The sequence below is a fragment of the Manis pentadactyla genome, chromosome 3 (genome assembly GCF_030020395.1).
Source record: "Manis pentadactyla isolate mManPen7 chromosome 3, mManPen7.hap1, whole genome shotgun sequence".
In the NCBI taxonomy this organism is placed as follows: Eukaryota; Metazoa; Chordata; class Mammalia; order Pholidota; family Manidae; genus Manis; species Manis pentadactyla.
The window spans coordinates 157253081-157275416 of record NC_080021.1 but is presented as its reverse complement, the minus strand read 5'-3'; the positions used below and the strand labels follow the sequence as shown (position 1 = coordinate 157275416).

Genomic DNA, 22336 nt, shown 5'->3' with positions numbered 1-22336 from the left:
GAAGTATCATTGATATGCATTCTTATGTTGATTTCAGTTATACAACACAGTGGTTCAACAGTTACCCATATTATTAAATTCTCACCCCTTCTAGTGTGGTCACTGACTATCAATGTAGTAAGATGTTACAGAATCATTAACTGTATTCTTCGTGCTGTACTACTGTCCCCGTGACCCACTTACATTGCAATTGTGAATCACTGTGCCCGTTTATCCCCTCCCCCCAACCCCAACCCCTCCCCCTTGGTGACCACTATTCCCTTTGCACTGTGTATGAGTCTGCTGTTATTTTGCTTGAACACAATTTTTACTCAATAGTTTTAAGATGTCATTTTGTTTCTGGTTTCCAGTACAGCTGTTGAGAAGTCCAGTGACATTCTGATTCCAGATCCTTTACAGTGACACAGTTTTTCCCTCTGGATGCTTTTAGTATCTTGTTTTATTCCTAGTCTTCTTAGTGTGAACCATGTAAAATTCTTCTGTTGGACAGTGAGTGAAAATGTTTAATCAGAAGACTCATTTTCTTCAACACTTAGAATTTTTCTTATATTTTACCTTTGATGATTTCTTCCTGCCCATTTTATCTGATGTCTTTGGAATTCCTATTAGGCTTGAGGCTCAGAACATCCTTCTGTGAAGCTTCCCTAGTTTACACAACCAGCAAAACATACAAATTTTCTAAGGTTGTTTAATATCCTTCTATCTTGAAATTGAAAAACCACTAAGCAATCATTGCTTTGACACCACTGCATGAGATTTAGATGGAGATGCAAATTATGTTACAATTGTGCTTTATCTTTGTCCATCTCTAACATACCCCAAAGAAAACAATCTCTTCTATTTTAACAGACATTAAGGAGAATATAATGAAAGGATGGGGCCTTTGACCATCAGATGAGATTCTAATCCTGGATTTTGCCCTTCCACTTATTAACTCTGTGATTGTGACTGAGTCACTTAAATTTCACTTTTCCTTAGTTTTCTTATTTGTAAAATAGGTATGATAATAGAACCCACTATATACTGTTGCAAAGATTAAGTGAATTAACACATAGAAAAGTTCATGACAGAGATAATGTAATCAAGAGATTTTAGTTATTGTTATGATGATGATGATAGCATCTCCAGTTTCTTAGGCAATACTCACTGCTGAAGTAGGCTTAATAGTTCATTTTTCATTCATGCACAGTTTAATAAATGAGTATGAAAAAGAATGTCCCTACAATGACAAGACTAATAATAATAACCATGTCTACCTGCGCAGAAAGACCTGATCTCAGGCATGCCAGTGTAGGTGTTCCTTTGGCCACTAAAGAATCTGCCCTCCTCCTGGTGACTGTTGATGTCAGGAACAAAACGCAAGTGTGTGTGCCCCAGCATGGAGGAAGTGAGCCTCCGTATAAATGTAGATTCTAACAACATTTAAAAATATAGTCAATATGATTATACATGGACAAAGTCTGAGAATGAAAATAATAATGTGATAGAATGATGAAATGTTGGTTGTTTTCAAAACCAAGTTGTTCTTACAGTAAGTAAGATTTAAAAAAATAAGTAAAGTAGTACACAGAATTCCAAGCACAGGACATGGTAGAAAGGAAAAGGCCATAACCAAGAGGACAGATGTGCTAGGTGAAGTGCCCCACCTAAGCCTTGACAAGCTTCTGTCATGACAGTGCTTTTAACTTGCTTTGGTGTTCTTTTTTACATCCCCTCCAATCTTCTACCTAATTTTCTTATCCTCGCTTTGAGGCAAAATTACATTTTAACTTACTGTGTAATAACTAAAATACAACAAAAAAATGGAATTGGTCATGTGGCAGGTGAGTGTGTCTTTCAGCTAGAAGGCCGCACAAGTCAGCTTCTGGGTCTGTTGTCTTTTGCTCATTAGGAATGATGTTCCCGACATTCAGCGACATCCACTTGGCCCCCTTTTCTGACGAACAGCTCTACATGGAACACTACTCCAGAGCCAACTTTTGGTAATGTCCTCTTCTCACTTCCTTTCCTTTTCTTAAACTACAGTTTCTAAATGACATTTGGGGTCACATAACTGGGGGAGGGAGGTTCCTGGGCACTGTAGCATGTTCAGCAGCAGCCCTGTCTTGACCTACTAGATGCCAGTAGCACCTTCCTGCCAGGCTGCGACAGCTTAGAATGTCTCCGGATACTACCAGGGCCCATGGCAAGTGGGGTCGGGGGGGTGATGCAAAATCATCCCCCACTGAGAACCACTGAAGTAGACAAATCAGGGAGCTGCGCTGCACGTCAAACACCCAAAAGACTACCCTGCTGCTGAAATGGCAGCACCCTCCCCTGCCAGCCGTGCCTCCTCTCCGCTTTTCACCGCCCACCCCTTTGTCTCGGAGCTGTGGCTTCTCTGAGAATGTGCCTTTGTCAGAACATGTCAGTCAACACACCTGGATGTAAATGAGTTGAATGACTTTTTTTTTTTTGAGTTTTCACACTAATTGACTGTTGGCTTTTGGGCAACCAACTTCACCCTATGGGATTCCATTTCTTCATTTAAAAAATGAGAACTAATACAAAACCCCTGCCAGTTCTAAACCACCATTCTTTCTTTCTGGCATTCTTTTCTGAGAACTGGTTTCTATAAGGAGAAGGAGGGGAGGCGACTGATGATATTGGACGCATTGGAGTGAGAAACAGAACAGATATCCTCTGAGTGGGAATGTTAGGCATGTAGGAGGGAGCACAGGCTTGTGTTGGCAGATGGATGAGGATGGATGCTAAAATGTAAACTTTGAGTTCTGGCTGAGGTATGCAGAACCTTCTAGTACAGAGAATATCCAAAGTTGATTTTTGGGTTTTTCTCTTTGTAATACTGTCCCTTGGTGAAGAGGCAGCAAATAGGAGGAGGTTTGGTTTCCTGGGTTACAAAGTTCTTTAAGGAGCAGGATCAGAGCTAAGATTTTTTTTTCACCCTAATTTTTTCTTGCAAAATAGGCTTTCCTACCACATATTTGCATTTTGTGGTTTCTGCTTAATCTGTAATTCTGACATTCTAAGCCACACAATTGCCAATGGGGTGAATGGCCTTTTGGTATGTGCAAGGTAAGGAGGTGGAGGAGACCTTTATTATGATCACTGTCTGTGAAGTCAGGATGACCCTAAATGTTTACATTTTTAAATGTGACCCCCTGAGTCAATGAAGACGATGATGAATTAGGAATTTTCAGTTAACAGAGTAGACTAGACTAGTGGAACAGTGGGGAGGGTTGTTGTCAGGCAGTCCTTTTATGACCTCCCAATTCTGCCCTCTGTGCCATCTTATTATCTCGAGAATATTAACAGTCACACTGGATTGGCTAAGCTCACCATTAGTGTACAAACATGCTGCTATTGTTCCATGTCAAAAAAAAAAAAAAAGCAACTGCCTTTCTTAAACCTCACTTCCCTGGTCTCCCACCACCCATCTCTGTAAGCCCTTTGCGGCAAAATTCCTCAAAAGGGTTGTGAGTACTCATGGTTTCCAGCTACTCACTTCAATTTATCTCTTAAGACATTCCTCCGTGATCACTCTTATCAAGATCACCAGTGTGCTGGCCTCCATGTTGGTAAATACAGTGATCAGTCCTCTCGTCTCAACTTGTTTAACTTACAACATTTGAGCAGCATGTGAAACACTTACTTGCCTCACAGGTTTTTTTTATTTTTATTCTGCTTCTCTGGTCACTTTGACAATGAGGCCCTTCCTGGTTTAACAACCAGGAATTATCTCAATTACCAGATGTTGGAATGCCCCAAAGACAGTCTTAAACCTCTTCTCTGTCCATAGTTAACCCTTAATGAGCTCATCCATTCCCCTAGCTTCAAATACCATCTGTATGCTAATGACTCCCATGTGTATCTCTCCAGTTCAGACATGTCCTGTCAACTCCATATTTTTTAGCCAGCTGCTTTCTGGATGTCTCCCCTTGCAGAGACTTACCATCCAAAACTCAACCCCTGGTCTCCCCGACTTCCATCCAAAATCTTATCTACTTATAGTATTTCCACCTCAGTTGATGACAACTTTATCCGCCCAATCACTCAGATGCCAAAACTTGAAGGCCTCTGCCTTTGTCCCCCATATTTAAGCCATCAAGAAATTTTGTTGGTTCTGCTTTCAAAATGTATCCAGAATATGACCAATTCTCATTATATTCAGTTTTTCCTTGATCCCAACACTACCATCTCTCCTCTTGATTATTGCAGTAGCTCCTTCGCTTATTTCCAGCATTCCCAGAGCCTTCTGGTAGGTTCTACCCAGTCTGGCTCCTCATTTCCTGCCACCCAGTTCATTCAGCTCCAGCCACACAGGCTTCCGCGCTGATCTTCAGACACACCAGGCATGTTTCCACCTCAGGGCCTCTGCATTCGCTGATCATCCTATCAAGAATACTTTTCCCTAAGTATTCATATGGCTAATTTCTCCACCTCCATAAAGTCTTTGCCAAATGCCACCTTCTCAATGAAACCTACCCTGACCACCCTATTTAAAATGACAGCCATACCACTCCCAATCCCATTTTTCTGTTTTGTGTTTTTCCTCCAGCGCTTATGTATTGCTTATTGTCTGTATCCTGATAGAATGTAAGCACTGCAAGGGCCCTAGTGTCAGTTTTCACACATGTATTCCAAGTACCTAGGCAGTGCCTGCCACATGGCAGACCCTCAATAAATACTTTTAAATGAGTAAAAACTCATTTAAAAAATCTCAAGCATATATGAAAATAACTACAATTAATATTTTAGTTTTTATATCTCCAATTTTTCTATTCCTTTTCTTATAAAGCTAGGATAATACCACAAATACTATTGTATAGCCTTTTTTTTGAACATTATCTTGTTGACATGTTTTCATACCCTTTAAATATTCTTTTGCTGCTGGGTGTTTCTTTTATGGTTACCTCATAATTTATTGACTCAAGCTCCAATGTTTGATATTAAATTATTTTAATTATAGGATTGTTTTAATCCTATAAATTCTATAAGAAACAACACTAAGGTATTTTTTCTGTGTTCTACAGAAACATAGGATTTTATAGAATCTTTTATCCTAAATTCTGTAAGAAACAACACTAAAGTGAACATCCTTTTATAGAAATCTTGGTGTGCATTCTGATTATTTCCTTACAATAAATTGCTAGAAGCAGAATTACTGGACCGAGAAGTGTGAAGAAGGAACTTTAAAAAAATTATTCTTATATATTGCCAAATTGCCCTGTAGAAAAGTTTCACCAATTAACACTTCCACCAGTGGTATATGAGAATGTCTGCTGTGTCTTGTCCATACGGAATATGTTTTCTTAAATGCCAATTTGATTTGCAAAAAAATGGGTGGCCAGTTTATTTTTAATCTGTATTTCTTTGATAGCTGGTGCATTGAAACAGTTTTATTTTTAGTCAACAAACACCAAAAAACATTTAAAAAATATATAGTTATCAAAATTCACAGGCTTCATTCTCCTTCTAATTCTCTTCCCTTTCTTTATATGAGGTTTCTAGCATTAGACCACTAGCATGTGGGCCTTTTGTTGCCTTGATTCTGGGAACAGGTGGTACATGCTTGTTGCATGACTTCCATTAGAACAGGCAGAGAAGTAGAAATGCTGGCCGAGAGGAGGGAGGAAGATGCAGAAAGATGAGTGTGGGTATATGCTGAAAGAATGGGCTGAAAGACTGAGGAACAATTCACAAGCTAAATAAATAAGATCATCAGATAAATGTGATCAGTCCTTACCTGACTTTCCTATCAACATTTCCCATCAGTGACTCTCAACTTTGCTCCTGCAGCCGAAATCTCGTTTTCTGATTACTACTGACCCCAACCTCTTCAGTCTCCTGTGCTGATTCTTCGTCATAACCCAAAGTTTCAATGTTGGATTGACTCCAGGTTAGCTGCTCTTAGATGTCTTCCCCTTTGTGTCCTTTCCTTATTGACCACATGTAGTATCCTGGCTGTAAATACTGTCTTTTTTATGCTGACAACTCCCATCATTAGAACTCCAGCCCAGACCTCTCTCTGGAATCACAGATTTTGGATGTCCAATTGGCTTTTGACAACTCTATTTATCTGTCTATTGGACATCTTAAGTTTAACGTTTTCCAAAGGCAAGCTGCTGATCTTTATCACCACTAGCTGCTCATCCCTACAAACAAAACAAAACAAAACAAAACAAACAAACAAAAAACCTGTTTCTATCATCATCTTGCAGTAGCCTCCTAAATTACACCCTCTTTTCAAGCAACAACCAAAATGATCTTAATAACACATAATTCATATTACATTCTTCTGCTCAAAACTTCCATTGGCTTCCCACTTTCTGCATAGTGAAAAGCAAAGTTCTCCTAATAGATGGTAAACCCCTAGTAAGATGGTTTGGTTCCACCCTACTACCGCTCCAATGCCATCTCCTGCTTCTCTCTTTACTCTCTCCCCTCTGGCCTCACTGGCTGGTCTCCTTCTTCCCCTTGAACACACCAGGCTTGCTGCCACCTCCTTGCCATTACCTCTGCCTGAAGCACAGGTGGCCCTGGGGCTTGCTCTCACATCCTTTAGGTCTTAGCTCACAAGTCATCTTCCCAGGGAGACCTTCTACCAATGAAACATTGTGATCTCTTCCCTCCTGGAAGGCCTTATCCCACTTCTCATTTCGTTTTCCCCTATAGCACATATTATCATCTGCCTTAACATATATTTTTTATTTATTTATTGTCTGTCTCCACTCATGAGACTACCAGTTCCCGAAGTGTGGCTGTTCTGTTCACTGCTGCATTCCCATCATCTAACCTAGCTAATAGTAGTTCAGTACATCTCCACTAACTAGAAGATTAACGCATTGATTTATAAGAATTCTTTTACATATGTAGGATAGGTCAAGACTTTGTTGCATTTTCTTCAAAATTTTCACTTTGCTTGTAATCATCTTGGTGAGGGTTTTCATGACCAAAGAAATTAAGCTTTTTTGTGTAGTTAAATCTACCAATATTTTATAGTTTCTTTCTTTTTCTTTATTTGGAAAAGGGCTTCCCTACCCTAAATCTAGTATTAACTTACTTTTACTTTTGTGTTTTCACTTTTCCCACTTAACATTTTTAAAAATTTGCATGTAACTCTAAAATTCCTATAAGTATGTGATAAGCATAGAACTTTTTCATTTCTATATAACCAATTATGAGGCTCTCTCTTAGTAGACAAGAGTACTACATACTAATGTAGCAGTCAACTGCAAAACTGAAAATTTCATTTTCTTACCTAATTAGGATTTCTTGGCCTTTATTAATTAAGATTCTGAAAAGTATCTTCTGAGAGTAAGGCTCAGTCATGAAGAATCAACCTTCCCAGCTGTATAACTTCCTTATATGATGTGTACTACTGGTATTATTTGAAGTGATTTGTTCAGTGGTTTTAAAACAAGGCCTTTAAATATAATTTTAAATAAAGTTTCATATCAAGAAAAATATATCCATAGGATCAATTAAGAAGAGCAGCCAAATATTCTCAAGAAATTTGAGATGGAACTGGTTTGCCTTATTTCCTTTATTATAGTTATAGAACAAAAAAATATAGGCAAGATAGGCAGTAGTTAAAAGCTCAAGGAATCAACTCTAGAACCAGACTAAGCTGTGCTTAATTCTTGTTCTATTAATTACTAACCATAATATCTAGCCAAGTTAATTTAATGTGAGACACAATTTCCTTACTCATAAAGATAGTAATATTGCCTATGTGGAGATGGGAGAGTATTTTATCAGGGTTGGACCCTCTACTTGTACTTTAGTACCGTAACAGCACTTTCTTCATAGGCCAGTGTGAGGGTTCTGCCAGAGGCTAAATATGTCTATCCCATCTGTACATTCATATGTACCACATTCAGAAATAACCACAGGGTAGACACATGAACCCAATGGATTCCCTGTGCATTGGGTTTGGTCCAAAACTTCATTTACTACCTGTCCTCTATAAGCCCTTACTAACCAGAAGCATTCTAAATCCTGTGGTATCAATATCAGCTCAGGCTTCTTAGCTAACATGCCTCAAAAATATCTAGGTATTCCTCTTTCTCCAGCACAGTTGCTTTATCATAGAAACATAGGTCCTTCTGGAGAAGGATTGAGGAATATTTACTCTATGTGCTTATCGTGGCACTGCAGAGTCCTTTCTTAAGGACTGGGCCTCCACTTCAATCATGGACCAGTGGTGTCTGGATCCATAAACAAGATTGGAAATTGGACCTGGAATTGGATGAGGGACCTAATCTTTCCACTGTGACAGCTGATACCATCCTGCTCACCAGCTAGCATTTTTTTTTTTGTCATACAATTAAACACTCTCCTAGTTGACTGTACATTGATTTTACCTTTCTAGTAACACTAGGCTGTCTAAAACAATGACCACAAATCTCTGTGGGTCAAGATACCCTGCCTGGCACTCTGGCCTTGCTTCCCAGCACTGTAATTATGCTATTGTTGCCTATGACAGTTAATTACTGCTTTTTGCTTCTGAAAATTTGAAATTGCATCCAAATTGAACTCATTGGGAGCACAAGTGATTGGCAGCACCTCCGTCTACTAAGGATAGCCCCTGCTGGCTCACTGGTCTGCCCCCATCACCTTAGTGTAAGGAGGGTTTCCTGAGCTTTTCCTGAGAACGTAATCAGGTTCTCGGGTCCTTGGGTGAAATGCTCTTAAATCCATCTAGCATTTCCATCTCTCTGAGCCCTCTGACCCCTTTCTCAATAACTGTGCTGCCAAGGTTCTTGAATCTCCTCCTCACTGACTGCAGGCCATCAGGTTAACCAAGGTTTAAGGTGATTTCCAGCAGACTGTTAGCTTCTGGAACCTTGCTAGATCGCTGAGCCCTATGAATGCTCATGTCGATGATTTGACAGAGAATTGTGAGTGGTTGGTACCCACCCATCATACTTGACAAGGGTAGCACCAGTTGAGTAATATCGGGAATGCCAGTGGTAGAGGCTTTAAGTCAGTTGCTTGTCACAGTAATGAGAAGTCTATGATTGCAAAGAAAGAGGGAAGATGCATGTAAGCAGAATTCTGCCACAGCTAATGGGAGCTCCCTTCTGGCACCTTTCCCCTCTGAGTTACACTGGTGTTGCTGAGAAACACACTATTTTTAAGGAAATCCATTCAAATGAAGGGATAAACTGCTAAATTCTACTGTGAAGGTAATGGATGGTTTGTTCCCAGGCTAATTCTGCCCCCAAACTGAAATTTCTACTAAAAGTTCTTTTGGCAGAGCTAGAGTTTTTAGCCCTTGGTATTTCCCAAAAATGTATTTGGCCCTGATAGTCACTGTTTCATTGAAGTTGTATCATGTGGATCAAGTAAGAACATTTCAAATCACTGTGTGAAATCAGCAAACTTTTGTGGAAAATCAGTTTGTCATCGCAAAGCACCACGGAGAAAGGGCTTTGCCAGGAATGCCACCATGATCAATGTGATCAGGTTTGGGTTTTCATGTGCTCCTGTCCTTTTTCATTTATATTTCAGTGATTCCTTGGACTATAATCTCCTTTCAGCTACATAGTATTTATTCTTGATGTTCCCTCTGCTTCTCTGTTTTTATCGAACTCCTGAACTTACCTGACTTTTACTTTACAATAAGCCTCAGTGTCTATATCCATCTGTTTTGGAACCTGTGTCAGATTCATAGCTCTTCCATAATATTCTGTCCCTGGACCCACACCCACCCACATCTTCTTTTCCTTTAACCATGTGGTCTTTATTTCAGTTCCAGTGTTACAGATACAATACAGATGTTCCAGATAGAAGAAAGAATTCAAATGGAATGTGGAGGTCCAAGCGAGGCTTAGGAAATCAGAGAGCTTAGGAGGAATGGAGAAAATGACTCCAATATGCTGTATTGATACTCTTCCTAGGGGCAAAAGCACTTCTGTTAAGGAATTTGATCTGTAAAAGTGAACTCCTGTTTCCATCCATTTACCATAGTTCAACAGGCAAGATATAGGCTTAGGATAAACTAAAATTTGTGGTGAGAATAGGGGCATTAATAACTCTTAATGTATCTTTTAGAAGTTGTCCACTTTGCACTTTAAAAGGAATCCGTTTTGAAAATCACAGAGAGCATTCAGGACTACAGCTAAGCAGTGGGAGAGAGGGAAGCTGGAAGAGCCATGGAAGTGTGTATCCCAAACAGAGCTCCATGTCCTCATATGCCAAATCTCAACAAAAGCTGTTTGTAACTGCACCTGTCCAATGTTTAAAGACTGCCTTTTGCTTACAGAATAACCCCCAATTTCTATAGTCATCTTTTTAACCTATGTCAAGCTCATAGCTCTTCCATAATTTCTGCTCCTGGGCCCATATACATCCAGATCTGTGTAGTCCGGGATGCAGTGTTTATTTCTGGATCTTCTGGCATCAGAGCTGTCCATCCCCTGGAATGTCTCTATACATGCTAGGCTAAAGCAATTTACTTCAGTCCTCCCAGAATTAGGACTTCACTGAATTAAGCAAAACTGTTATCTCTGAATTTTGTTCATAGCACATATTCAAACAAACTCTCATTAACTGTTTTCTTTTCAGTTAAGACACTTTGGTTTTAAGTGATCAGAACACCAATGAAAAATATGGTTCCATAAAATGAGTACTTTAGGCTAATGTATCTGAAAAGCCCAAGAGTAGACTCAAGTTCTCAGGCACAGATGGATTCCAGGGCACAGATACTCTCCTTGGGTCCTGGGCTCTCTCTGCCCCTCAGCTTGGTTGTATCTCTGGATAGGCTTTTCCCTCATGGCCGCCATGTGGTTTCCAGTGAATCCAGGTGCATGGACTCAGCTTCATGTCCACTTCTTCCCTGCAACGGTTTGAACAGAGTTTAGACTTGACTCTCATTGTTCAGATGCTCACCCCTGGGTCCATTGCCAAGGCAATGGGTGGTCAGATATTCTGACTGGCTGAGCCTGAACCATATGCCAACCTTTAGAGCCAAGGACAGAGTCAAGACCATCCAAACCACAAGAAATGAGTGGGGCAGTGGTGCCTCCAAGAAGAAAATCTGGTGCTATTACCAAGAAGGGTGACTGTGCTGTATCTGACTGATCCATTCTTCCTTATGATACAGACTTCCATAGGTCCAATTCTTGTGCAGACAGTAGTGTCTGGACTTACGCGGGCACATCTAGGGACACTCTCAGGGTTCCTTCACAGGATTGCAGGCTTTCCCCTACTTCCTAAGAGAAAGGCACAGTTTCAAGCTTGGTTTCTCTTAAGGACTGTGCACCCATTTCCCCCTCGTCTTTATACTAAAAAAATATTTTCACAAATTCAAGAGGTATATAAATATATCACATGTAAAATATAGGCCACGTTAGTTTTCTGGGGTTTAAACCATAAAAAACAGAGACATAATGAACTGAGCATCTTTATAGATACCACTTTACACAATGGTATATCTGCATTCCACTGATGCAGAAAATTGTCAAAAACAACCAAGCCTCAGGTCCTGCTATATATAAGGGATGTATAACATATAAAATAAAGGCACAGTTTGTTTCTAGATACACATCCTTCTACCAAGAACTCCCACCAGGTCATTCTAACCACCCTCTAACACAGCATCCTCAGTACTGTGTGTGGCTTAGGTGACATTTTTGGACCCTTGCTTTTGCTTTCTAGTTCTTAGGGTTCCATGTGTCTCTCATCAGGCTGGCAGACCCTTGGTTGTTAATTCTGTTAGAGCATAGCCCATTAAGACACATAGATGTTGCTTGATTATCGAACAGCAGAATAGGGTTTTCCCTCCCTCTTACCACCTACCCCACCTCTCTCCCTCCCTCCCTCCCTCCCTTCCTTGCTTTCTTCCTTCCTTCTTTTTTTTTCCTTTCTTTCTTTTTTTGGTTCTTCAAAGGAAGGAAACTTCTTAATGGTGATGAATTTGTTAGGATAGAATGAAGATGCAAGTATTTTTATTAAGATAAAATATCTGGCTCATGCTATGAGAGAGTGTGCCTATACTAGCAAGAGAAAGGAGTCCTTGCACAGGAGGAGCTCCCCTCTGCTGGCTGCCAGAGACCAGTGCTAACTTCCGTAAGGGATCGAAGGCTGTACCGCCATCCTTCTGACACAGACAGAAGACACTGGTGGGAGAGGGGATGTGTGAAGGAGGAGGAAGGACAAATGAGCAAGGTGAACCGGAGAGGAGACAGCAAGAGCAAGAGGGACCTGCGTGGGGTGGGGAGGGGGCCTCTGCACCCTGGTGTGTTTAGGCAGAGCTAAAACTAAGCTTAGTTTCCTTTGGGGCTGGTTTTGCAGGACTTTACAGATGTTGCATGTATTATAGTAGAGAGGGAAAGGAGGAGAAAGGGGAGTTCAACTGGAAATTTGAAGTTAGGAGGAAAGACATCCATAGACTCCACTTTATGCACTCATAAAGGGGCCATAAGGTAACTCAGAAAATAAAACCCACATGTGATGAAAACAATGGAAATCATCTCCAGCTTGCAAGCCAACAGATTCATTTCCTGGTCCACTCCCCCACAGCATATCTTAGGAGACCCAGAGAGATGCTAGCTCCCATCTGTGTTAATTATTTTATGATGTATTTGAGAAGGAGATTTGAGATTTCTAAGAATTAGGTCCACCACAAAGTTTTTAAACCCAGGCAGTGGGCTCTATGCCTGCAGCTTTCCATCTGCCCCAGGAATGGTGCCCAGCTGCACCACATTGATCGTGGCTGCTGGGTTTTAATTGGCACTGAACACACAAAGCAAAGGGTACAGACTTGGCCTCTCTGAGAGCTGAAGTTGTATGCATAGGGGTAGTTGTCAACCTCGGTAGCTGCCAGGTGGAGGGGCTGTTTTTGCCCTGGGGTTTCTCTCTCATCTACTTGATGACAATTCTTAAACAGCTGACTTCCTACTGCTCAACCCTGGTTTATGGTAGAATCACCTGCTGAGCTTTGGAAACGAGCAGGCAGTGAGGCTACATCCCCAGGTCGAACAGATCACAGCTGGAGGGGTGCAGACTGAGCTTCAGCACTTTCCAGAAGCTTCCCAGGGCGCTGTAAAGGACAAGGTCGAGTCCTGCTGTGCTCCCTGGGAAATCCTCTGTCGGTCCCTCTGTCTCTGTCCCCTCCCCTGGCATCCCTTCCTTCTCCTCCTCTCCCTCTCTGCCCCTCCCCACCCTCCTTCCCTCTAATAAAACCTTTTGTGACAATGGCTTATTTCCCAGAGAATACTTCCCCTCTCCTTCTAAATACTGAAAACATGGTTTAAACTTGCATTCTCTTTCCAAATACTTTTTAGGATTATAGGAGTCTTGTTTTCAATGTGTGTATTCATAAAATGATATGTGGCACTGTCTGGCTTCACTTTTGGTCCAGCCTGGCCATGGTGCCTGGTGGAAGGAGAAAGTTAGAAATCAAGTAATGAAGCCAGAGAAACTTGGGGAAATGTTCTTCCATTTCTTCATTGGTGGGCTGGGGGTGTGTGTGTGGATATTTAGTCCTAGCAATATACCAAGCCAGTTCTGAATATATACTGACTAAGAAAATACTCTGTTTTCAAGTGGGTAAAACTTAAATATTTAATTGTAACAAAGGATTTTAAAGTTTTAAATGGGAATATTTGACCTGAGTCTTAAAGATGTAGAAATTAACAGGGCAAAAGAGGGAGCGGGCCTTCTAGGTATCGGGGCAAGCAAGCAAAGGCTCAGAGGTGAGAAGCGTACAAGCTCTGGGAGATTCCAGTTTCCTCCCAGCCTCCCGGCCTCCCCTGAGGGCACTGGAGGCATTGCTCTCTGAATTAGGGCCTCACTTTGACTGACCCACCATCAGAATCCAGTGCGCCCACATGTGCTCATGTTCATCTGTGTTGCTGCTCGACTCCTCTGGGTTGGCAGGTGTGGAGTGGGGAGCATGAGGTCTGAAGAACTGAATTCCATCGGATTCAGAGGCTGCACAACACATACACACCCACACACGCCCTCACTAGGACAGACTCTTTTCGATCTCTAGTGATGCGGTCCCCAAGCCTTTCTGCAGCTGGGCCTGGGAATTTGAATTTTTACCAGTCTGCCCCAAGTAATCCCACAGCACGGCCAGACTGGGAACCCTGCTCTAGACCCCAGGGCTGACCTGAGAAGATGAAGTTCAGAGAATAATAACTAACACTTGTATAGTAAGAACAAAGCGCCAGGCACTGCTCAAAGTGCCTTACTTAGGTTAACTCATTTAACTGTCACTACAGCCCTACAAAGTAGGCTTATAATTATTTCCATTTTAGAGATAGGGAAACAAAGGCCCAGAGTTGACGTGACTTGCCCAAGGTACACTTCCAGTTAGTAGCAGAGCTTGAAAAAAGCCACCCTTTAATCCGCACCCTAGAAATCCTCTCAGAGTCAGGAGACTAGCTGGGCTGACACAGAGTACCTGCTGTGCTCCAGGCATGTTCCGAGTTGGCAGCAGATTCATAAAGGTGACACACAACTAGTGGTCTGCGGGTAACTGCTTTACATCGACTCACAGAAGCAAGGAAGAATGATTATAGAGCATTCACCAGTTTCTGGGGTCCAGCTGTCACTGACCACAGAAGTGGGAAGAAATTCTTGTCACACTGAATGGTGACAAACCAGCTCCAGTTCCCCACCAGACACAGCCCTCACTCACCGTGACTGCTCCTGTGGCCACCGCAGCAAATACCATCATGAAGATGCCGGCCAGTGACTACAGAAGAACAGAAAAGGGACATCTGTTTCTTAAAACAGTGGGGGTGTCAAGAGGCTTTGGAGATCTAAAGTCATGATCTGGAGTAGAATAATGACAGGGCCAAAGAATTGGTTTCCAGGACTTGGACAGCATGTCACAGAGCAGGCAGCCACCTTGGGGCATGAGGTTAAGGGTGAGAGCCCAGAGTCCTTCCTACCTTCAAATATCCCTCAATAATCACCCCACAGGTAATTTCCCTTACCTTAAACTACACCCCCCTTTTCTCTGCCCACCCCCAGTCAAATATAGGTCTACAGATTCTCTAGAGATAATTTCCCCCTCTGTCCCTTTCAGTGGGCCACTTTCCCTTCCCATGTTCTCACGCTTGCTCCAGGGCTAACTTAGAGGACCTATAAGGCAGCCTCATGACACGTCACAGCTGCAGGTGGCTTGGGGACTCAGGTGAGGGACAAGATGCATGGTGATTCTTTGTGCTCCGTATTTCAGGTACCAGCAGTGCTTCTATGGGGTCAACCTGTCCAGTCTCCGGGGTGCTGCAGTGGACGAATACTTCAGACAGCCAATAGTAGTAAGTGTGTACTCATTACAGGCTTTCTCCCCATGTGTGTATCTATTGATTCATTCACTTATGCACCTGAGAGTCCCTGTGCTGCTAGGCTCAGTGCTAAGCCATCACAAAAGAGAAGAAAGCGCTCCTTGGAGCAGTATGTCTTCAAGTCTTTCAGCTCTGATATCCCAAACAATTAAGAAAATTCTCAAAGAATGATACTGTCAAAAGCAGGGAAATTTTTTGCCTTCTACTTCTCCCACTGCCCTGACTCACCCCATGGACATACTCAGCCCTCATATTTGTTCAATAATTCATATCCTCCCATTGATTATAGTGGCCCAAGGCATAATCAAAGAGGAAGTTTTGTATAATAAATAGCTTAAAACAGGAGCTTTGCTGTCAAACATATTTGGATTTCATTTGCAACCTCAGCTGGCTGTGTAACCTTGGACAACTTTAAGTTTGCATTATCTTTCAATTATGAGTAGAAGGAAATCCAAACCAAACTGGCTTAATTACCGGCCCTCAAAATTGCAAAGCTTGGATATAGAGCTGGCTGCAGGATCCAGACAGTGTCCAATGAGGAGTTCAGACAATGTCACCAGAATCTAACTTTCCTATCCTCATAGTTTATCTCCATTTCCTCTGATTTAACTCTATTGCTAGACAGGACCTCCCCGTCTGGTAGCAAGATGGCTGCAGAAGCTCCAGCCTCAGATACTTACAACTCTACATCCTGAAGGAGAGCCAGCCTTTTCCTAATAACTTGGGCGAAAGGCCAGAATTAGTTTAGCTAAAACTAATTGTCCTACCTTGGGTCATGTGGTCATCTGTGAAACAGTCACAGTCATCAGAAGAAAAGTAATATACCTGGGGTCACGCTGGTGTCATGTGCCATACCTGGAGCTAAGGGTGGACTAAGTTCCTATGGAACTTCTTAGAATATGGAAAAGAGGTAAATTCTAGATGGTCAAAAAAATGCAAAATCCCTGCTCCAGAGATATTGTAAGGATTAAATGATACAACCTAGTAAACCAGTTAGCACTTGGTAAAACACTAACAGTGTTTGGCAAATAGTAAGTACTAAATAACTTCTAGCAAGTATTATTATAGTTATCCCCATTAAACCCGTGCCTTCTAAACCTAACTCTTGTTGGCTCACAATTTCAGGTGAAAAGCTAAACTACAACCTTGCTTGAATTCAGTTTATCCTGACAAAAAGATAACATCTCTTTTTTTTTCTTCCCAAGGACACATTTGACATTAAGATTTTGATGGCTCGGACAGTCAAGTACACAGTAAACTTCATAGATGCAGAAGAGGCAGATCTCCATAGGTTTGTGCAAACTAACATTGTTCTTGTTTTTAAAATCTCTTCTCCACCTTTCCCATCCCCAGTACTTCAGTGCAGAGCTTTACTGCTCACACAGGGGAGAGATTTTAGGTGTGAGTCACACACCAGAATGGCACATCAATACTATTTATTGCAAAATGAAGATGATAATGAAGATAATGATGCCCCCTTCATAGAATTGTTTTAAGAGGTGAATGTGAAAAAAATTAAATAGTAATAGCTGGCATTTCTAAAGCCAGTCGGTGTTCTGAGCCCTTTACATATAATGACTCATTCGATCCTTACAACAATCCTATGCAGTGTACTATTGTTATCTCCATTTACTGATGACAGGTGTGAGGAGGTGTGGACCAATAAATTGCATAAGATCACAGAATTAATGAGTGTGTTGGCTAGGATTTGAATCATTCAGAAGGCTGCAGAGTCTGGGCTTTTTAACTACCCACCTAGATCAGTGCCCATAATAATGACAAGAGCTGCATCTTGTTGAGTGCTTACTACATACTTGGCACTATGCTAAGTACTGTACAGGCACTGGCTCATTTTCAAAGATGGTACCCATAAATGTTAATTTTTGTCCCCTTTCCCTCCACTTGACGCTCTAGAGGACTCATTCCTCAGATGGTGATATGAATCCCCTTTGGAAAACCTTTCACTGGTATTTTGCCCTAATCTCCCTGAGAAGATCACTATTTTTTGCTTGTTTGTTTGTTAAGAAATGTAAGATCCAGCGTGGTTAGAATTTTGCCTGGGCTAGTGCAGAACAAGGGTCAGACTTCTGAAGGTGTGGCTGGCTAATTCAAGGCAGCATGCATGTTGAGATCACGATGGACGAAGGGTGCCGTACCAGTCAGAATGTAGGCTAGAACAGGCTGCAGCAACAGAAACCTCAGCAGCTTTAACATATGACTTCCTCCTCCACCCTGTTCACCCCGAGAGCACCAGCCTACATTGGGCAGCATTAGCCACCCCAGTGGGCCTGCTGTGCTGCAGCCTCTGTCAGAAACAGGGCTGGCCACTGAGGACAAAGAAGGAACATGGCAAAGTATGTACTGGTGATAAACGTTTCTGCCTGAAAATAACACAGTCCACTTCTGTTCACATGTAACTGGTCAGAGTAAATCATGTGTCTGTGCCTGAGCTCAAGTGAATAGGCAAATGCCGTCCTACTGTATGCTTGGAGCAAGAGAACTGGCATTTGGAAATAACTCTAATTACCATAGGCCCAGACAAAATGGACTTCCATTGGCTTTATTTGCTTCTCTAGACTGTCTCCTGAATCCCAGGAGAGTTTCTAAAAATTATGTCTATGTTGGCTTTCCAGAGATGCCACTTTCATCCATTCATCTGTGCACTGAATCAGCAAATGTTCATTGAGCTTCTGCTATGTGTCAGGTACTGTGCTGGAGCTTGCACAGGTATAAGAAGTAATTTTTCGAAGTCTACCCTTGAGGAGTTCATAGTTCATTTAGGAGAATGCAGAAAATGGGAGGAAATCATTACGATGCAATACCAATAAATGTAATGGAGCAGTACAATGGAAAACTCTAGAAATACTCTGACCCTGGTAGGGTGAAAGAACTTAGGACTTTGGGGGCAACATAAATGCATATTATATACAACCTCTTCTATGGAAGATCTCTAGAGCATTCACTAAAATTAATCTCTTTGGAATGATGCAGCTCCAGTGATGGACCAATAATATCATTTTTTTATTGTGAAATGCTTTGAAGTTTGCAGAGCACTCGCATATACCTTTTTTTTCCTGCTGGACACACACAAGTACCTTGTGAGGAAAGTGGAGATTTTGTCACCCTTCAACAAATGAGGAAACTGAAGCTCACAGAATCTAAGTGACTTTCCAAGTTGGCATCTAAATTTTGTTATATCTTTTCCAATATATTTTCTATTCCCACTTACCCTGCATTTGGCAAATACCATGGCCACTTCTGCATGACTTTTGCTGTAGCCTAGTGGGAAGTAGAATTGCCTCTCCGAAAAATAAATGAACTATGACAGTGACCTTCTGAGCTTGCTGTTCTACCTTGTGATCCACTTCCTTGTTTAGAAGCCTGGCCAGCCCTTCCCTGCATAAGGGAGCAGTACAGCCCATGCTTTGACTTGAAGGATGGTTGTCACTGTGTCCTGAGCCATCAGGGGCCAGCCCAGCTCCAGACAGGTCGCTGCACTTGCCTGAGGAGCTCTGGGTCACCGCCGCCCAGTGGGTGTGGTCCTTGCAGAGTTTAGTCAGGGAAGCATTACTCACATACTGCTAGAATCTTGCTGCCAATACAAAGGTGCTTAAGGGAAAAAGAAAATACCCTGTAATTGTTCCCACTGATCTCACAAACGTATCAAGTATGTCTGACAACAACAAAAAATAATTACAAGGGTTTCTTTTTTTTCTATTTCCTTGCAGAGTAGAAATCCCCTTTGTGTTTCAGATGTTGCAGTCTGGCCTCATCCATGGCCTGGCCTTCTGGTTTGACGTGGCCTTTGTTGGATCTCTGTATGTACCACCCCTTCTCTGCCTACTCTGTCCCATGTCACCCTCTACTAACTGTAATCATAACGTTAAGGTTTTTAAAAATTAATTCCAACAATAATACTTGTTTCTCTGGGTTTCAAGAAAATAAGTACTGATGTTAATGCAACTTTTAGATTTTAGGGTAAGTAAAAAAGAAAGTTTTCCATGGTGCCATATCAACTCTGGCTAAAGCACCGTAAAGTGCTTTAAGCCAACTGGAGTGGGATTTGGAGTAGTGAGAGAGGATCTGTGCTTTATCAACCCTCTTGTTCTTTTCCAGAACAGATTCTAGGGCCCCAAACCCCTGCTTTGGCTCCCATCACACCTGGTTATAGAGCCTCTTGTGTCTGCGTGACAACCCGAATAATACTAATTAATAATAATTCCTCCTTTTGGTTCACACCTTCAGTTTCACAGTCTAGAATCTTTAATGATCAGGCAGACATGTTCACCTCATGCCAATTGCAGCATTAGGTGACTTCTCTATCTGTACACTCTTTTCTTCCTACTGGAAAGGCTTGGAAGTTGCAGGGAAAAGGGAAAGACCAACTGCAAGTTGACCGTCTTGTAAGGGCTTTAAAGTTTGCAGAGTATTCGTAAGGGCTGCACCACTCCCACAACCTCCAAATCTCTGCCCCCCTCCTGACTTCCCTATTCTCTTCCCAGGCTTTCTCTTGTGTTCTAAAAAGCAAAGAGATTTGATCTGGATCTGGGTCACATGACCAGGCACAAGGAGAGCTTACAGCACATTCCCTTCCACTCCTGTAAACACATCCCAGTCCCTCACTGCAGCTGCTGAGAAAGAAGTGCCTTGGGTCTGTGATAAAGCTCAGAGGCCTTGGGGGCCTCATGGGAGAGGGACTCCTGGAAGCCTTATCTGGACTGACCATCAGAGTAAGAATGAGTGTAACCCATTCCTATGCCATGTGAGCATATTTGCTCAAGGAATCTGTGTTTATTTCTCAGCTGTTCCCCCCATAATATCCCAAGTAAATGAATTGGTCCTGTGAGGGTAAGGGAGATAAGTATGAAGTGGCCTCCTTCAAGGGGGAAATCTCTTTGAAGTTTAATGTTTTTTTAAAAAAAAGCTCTAAAAATTTTGCCTTCTACTCCATAATATAGCTGAGTATATTTTGATGTAAAAGTGGTGTATATTACTTGGCAGTTAAATTTTGTAAAAATTTCCCCCAAAATCTTCAAATCACAATGGCCCTCTAGGAATTGACAAGGAGAACACCAAGATGTTCTCATTTCTTCACATGGAATGAAGAAGCTCAGTTTAAACACTCATGCACGCACACACACACAAGCAGCTGCAGTATGTCTGAACTGGAGGGACGGTAGAGGCCATCTGCTCCAGTACTTTTGCTTCTAGAAGCCCCATCAGGACCCCTGAACAGATTGGCTTGAGACAATAGGAGGCCAGACTCAGACTTCTCACCCCACCAGATTTTTCAAACAAATCAGTTCCCAATTTAACTGTTACTTTTTAGGCTTTTAATGAACTTTGATTAAGAAATACAGAATGATAGATTGGCCAAGTCCATGGGTTTGAAGCCTGACTCTCCAACTTTCCTCTGTGTGACGTTGGACAAGTACTTTAACCTCTCTGGGCTTATTTATTGCAATGGGCTATTGTGTATATTTAATGGGATAATGTATATAAAGTTCTTATTAGTAAAGTGCCCAGCACATGGCAATTGCTTAAATTGGGCTATCCTTATCTTAAATGTGTTCCGTGAGTCAAAAACATTGAAAACCCACCTATCAACCTAAGTCCCCAGCCTATCCATTAATATGGGTCTGGAAAGTAACTGGCTTTGAACTCTTTCTTGCCCACAGGGTAACAGTTTGGCTGTCAACAGCCCCAACTGAGCCTCTGACTCACTGGTACCAGGTGCGGTGCCTCCTTCAGACTCCCCTCTTTGCCAAGGAAGGAGAAACCCTCTCGGGAAAAGTGCTGTTTGTGGCCAATAAACGGTAAGCAGGAAAGTACAGACAGGATCCCATGTCTGCCTCTTGGGTACTGACGGGTGGGCGCAGGAGGAACCTGAAAGCCCCCTGAGACTCCAGCACCCAGAGGTGGAGGTAGGTTTCACAAAGGCTTGACCGAATATGCTCAGGGGCCCTGGGCCACAAAACCCGCAGGGCAGATGACACCCAGCACTGGGCATGGCGAGAATGAGGAGCCTTACACAGCTCAAGGGCAGTGCTCTGCATCTGACCACAGAGGGAAGGAGGAGAGCCAGCAGCTCATGGGAGCACTTGCCAAAGGCTTCAATTTCCAAATACTTTAAGTCCCACATCAGCTTCCTGGCCTTCCTTACATCTATGGAGCCACACACCTCTGAGTTTAATACAGTAAAATTGATCTGTCATGTGGGGGAAAAGCACTGCAGGGGTGGAATATGGTGCATTGCACAGGCCTAGCGGCTTCCCTCTGGTGACAGATTTCATGAGGTCTCTGAGGTGATTACTTTGATTTATCTCATTATTTTTTATTATTATTATTATTTTATTATTATTTTTTATTTCTTCTTTAGGTACTCTTTTTTTTTTGGTATCATTAATCTACAATTACAGAAAGAAAATTATGTTTACTAGGTTCCCCCCTTCACCAAGTCGCCCCCATATACCCCTTCACAGTCACTGTCCATCTGCATAGTAAGATGCTGTAAAATCACTACTTGTCTTCTCTGTGTTGCACAGCCCTTCCCGTGCCTCCCACGCACTATACATGCTAATCGTAATGCCCCCTTTCTTTTTCCCCGCCCTTATACCTCCCTTCCCACCCATCGTCCCCAGTCCCTTTCCCTTTGGTAACTATTAGTCCATTCTTGGGTTCTGTGACTGTGCTGCTGTTTTGTTCCTTCAGTTTTCCTTTGTTCTTATACTCCACATATGAGTGAAATCATTTGGTACTTGTCCTTCTCCTCTTGGCTTATTTCACTGAGCATAATACCCTATAGCTCCATCCATGTTGTTGCGAATGGTAGGATCTGTTTTTTTCTTATGGCTGCGTAATATTCCATTGTGTATATATACCACATCTTCTTTATCCATTCATCTACTAATGGACATTTAGGTTGCTTCCAATTCTTGGCTATTGTAAACAGTGCAGTGATAAACATAGGGTGCATCTGTCTTCTTCAAACTGGAGTGCTGCATTCTTAGGGTAAATTCCTAGAAGTG

At 42.1% G+C, this 22336-nt stretch overlaps 1 protein-coding gene across 2 annotated transcripts in view; it reads left to right on the top strand.

Moving 5' to 3' along the window:
* Nucleotides 1-22336, top strand: part of LOC118933759 (histone-arginine methyltransferase CARM1-like) — a 274777-nt gene that overhangs the window by 228452 nt on the left and 23989 nt on the right. For both annotated transcript variants that reach the window (XM_057498618.1, XM_057498619.1), the window contains exons 7-11: nt 1892-1982; nt 15200-15281; nt 16514-16599; nt 19037-19126; nt 20987-21124. In XM_057498618.1, the coding sequence (XP_057354601.1) occupies nt 1892-1982; nt 15200-15281; nt 16514-16599; nt 19037-19126; nt 20987-21124 (487 nt within the window). The remainder of the gene's footprint in view (nt 1-1891; nt 1983-15199; nt 15282-16513; nt 16600-19036; nt 19127-20986; nt 21125-22336) is intronic.